The sequence below is a fragment of the Nestor notabilis genome, unplaced genomic scaffold (genome assembly GCF_000696875.1).
Source record: "Nestor notabilis isolate BGI_N333 unplaced genomic scaffold, ASM69687v1 scaffold19005, whole genome shotgun sequence".
In the NCBI taxonomy this organism is placed as follows: Eukaryota; Metazoa; Chordata; class Aves; order Psittaciformes; family Psittacidae; genus Nestor; species Nestor notabilis.
In genome coordinates, this window is record NW_009929076.1 from 5,438 (window position 1) to 7,099 (window position 1,662).

Sequence of the window (1,662 nt, forward strand, 5' to 3'; positions counted from 1 at the left end):
GAACAGACAGTCGTAAACGGGGTTCACCAGAGCCATCATGGGCATGTTGTTCACCTGCAAGGAGGCAGGAGCCACTGTCAGCTTGGGGGCAGAAAGGGGGGAGTCTGCAGCTATTCTAAATAGCTGTCCCCTTGCTGCTCTTCAAAGAAGGGAGCAGCATTTAGTTGTGCTGCTAAACTCCGTATTGGTGGGATTCATGTAGGAGAGCAGACACTTGAGTCTCCAGGAGCCAGAGAAGCTGCACAAATGATGTGAAACCCATCTATTTTTAAATGGAAGCAGGTAGCCATGGGAAATGCACTTGTTGCAACAGCATTTTCCTGCCTGCAGCTCTGCTTGCATCATTTTTACATCCACTCCCAGCACACACACTGCAGCAAAGGCTCGCTGATGAGCTCTGTCAGTACATGGGCTACCCACAGGTCCCGCCAGGACTAAACTAGTTCAATCTGGGACATCTGGGAGCAGGCAAAACAGGGGATTTCAAACACCAGCTACAAAACAGGGAAGCTCAGACTTTGTGACTGTTCCCAGAGAAGGCTCTGCCTCTTCAAGCCTCTTTGCTTGCCTGTAGGTAGCACCAGCCCCTGCAGCATCCTTGTGCTGAGAACCAGCTCTGGCTCCCACTGCTGAGCCATGGCCCCGAGGCTCCCTTCAGCACCCATCCACCACCCCAGCGCTGGCACCTCCGGACACCCGGGCCCTTCTGGCACCCCCAGGCAGCAGCAGCAGCTCCTGCTCCTCACCCTCAGGTAGTCGAAGATGTTGCAGATGAAGGTGACGTAGCAGATCCAGGCCTGGAGCGAGCGGGCGCGCAGCTCCTCCCGGTCCTTGTACTCCTGCTGCAGCCACCTCCGGAAGATGCTCTGCCCGACTTGTTTGCTCTCTGCCTACGAGCCCACAAAAGCAGGATGGAGGCATGAACTGGGGCAGGGGGATGCTGCTACTTGGGGGATGCAGGACTGCGGACACCCTCCTGTGACTGCCCAGCTGCAGGCAGCTGCCTGTGCTCACTGGCTGCGCATCTGGCACAGGGCAAGCAGCAGAAGAGGTGAGGGCTCATGGCACAGGACTGGGGCAAAGCCTCTCCTGGCCCAGCCCAAGGAGCAGACATGAGGAGCTCTCACCTGGATGATGGTGTAGCAGATGCGCCCTGCCTCCTTGCTGAACACGCAGTCTTTGAGGGACTGGTCCACTATAATATTGGCCACTTTCTCCAGGTCCACGTTGCTGGGGTCTGCAGAGAGGAGAAACACTGTCAGGATCCAGCACCCTTTGTGCCCTGCTTGCTTTGGAGTACCTAGAAAGCAACCAAGGTCAGCGTGGGGCCTGCTACAACCATGTAACATGGTGCAAAACCTCCTGCTTGCTCCCACATCGCAAGTCCCAGTCCCTTTCACACACCAGTTGCTTCAGAGATACCAGCTCTAGTGGTGCATGGTCCTCCCAGGCTGGAGACACAGCTGTCATGATGGGAAAGCGATGGAGAAAGCAGGTAATACAGGGAACAAGTTGATCTGAATGTGAAATCCCACCACTGCTTTGAAGCTGGGTTAGTGGGAGCCAGACGGGCAAACTCCTGCAGGGCCTTGAACAGAGATGTGACTGGTGAGCAGGAGACCCCATGGGCCAGGAGGAGGAGGTGGCCCCATGGTGTGGAGG

The 1,662-nt window shown here is 56.4% G+C and overlaps 1 protein-coding gene across 1 annotated transcript in view; it reads right to left on the minus strand.

The window, feature by feature from the left end:
* Nucleotides 1-1,662, minus strand: part of MIF4GD (MIF4G domain containing) — a 3,590-nt gene that overhangs the window by 1,436 nt on the left and 492 nt on the right. Inside the window, exons 2-4 of the mRNA XM_010014825.1 lie at nucleotides 1,128-1,237; nucleotides 747-890; nucleotides 1-54 (exon numbers count right to left, since the gene is read on the minus strand). Of these exons, the coding sequence (XP_010013127.1) occupies nucleotides 1-54; nucleotides 747-890; nucleotides 1,128-1,237 (308 nt within the window). The remainder of the gene's footprint in view (nucleotides 55-746; nucleotides 891-1,127; nucleotides 1,238-1,662) is intronic.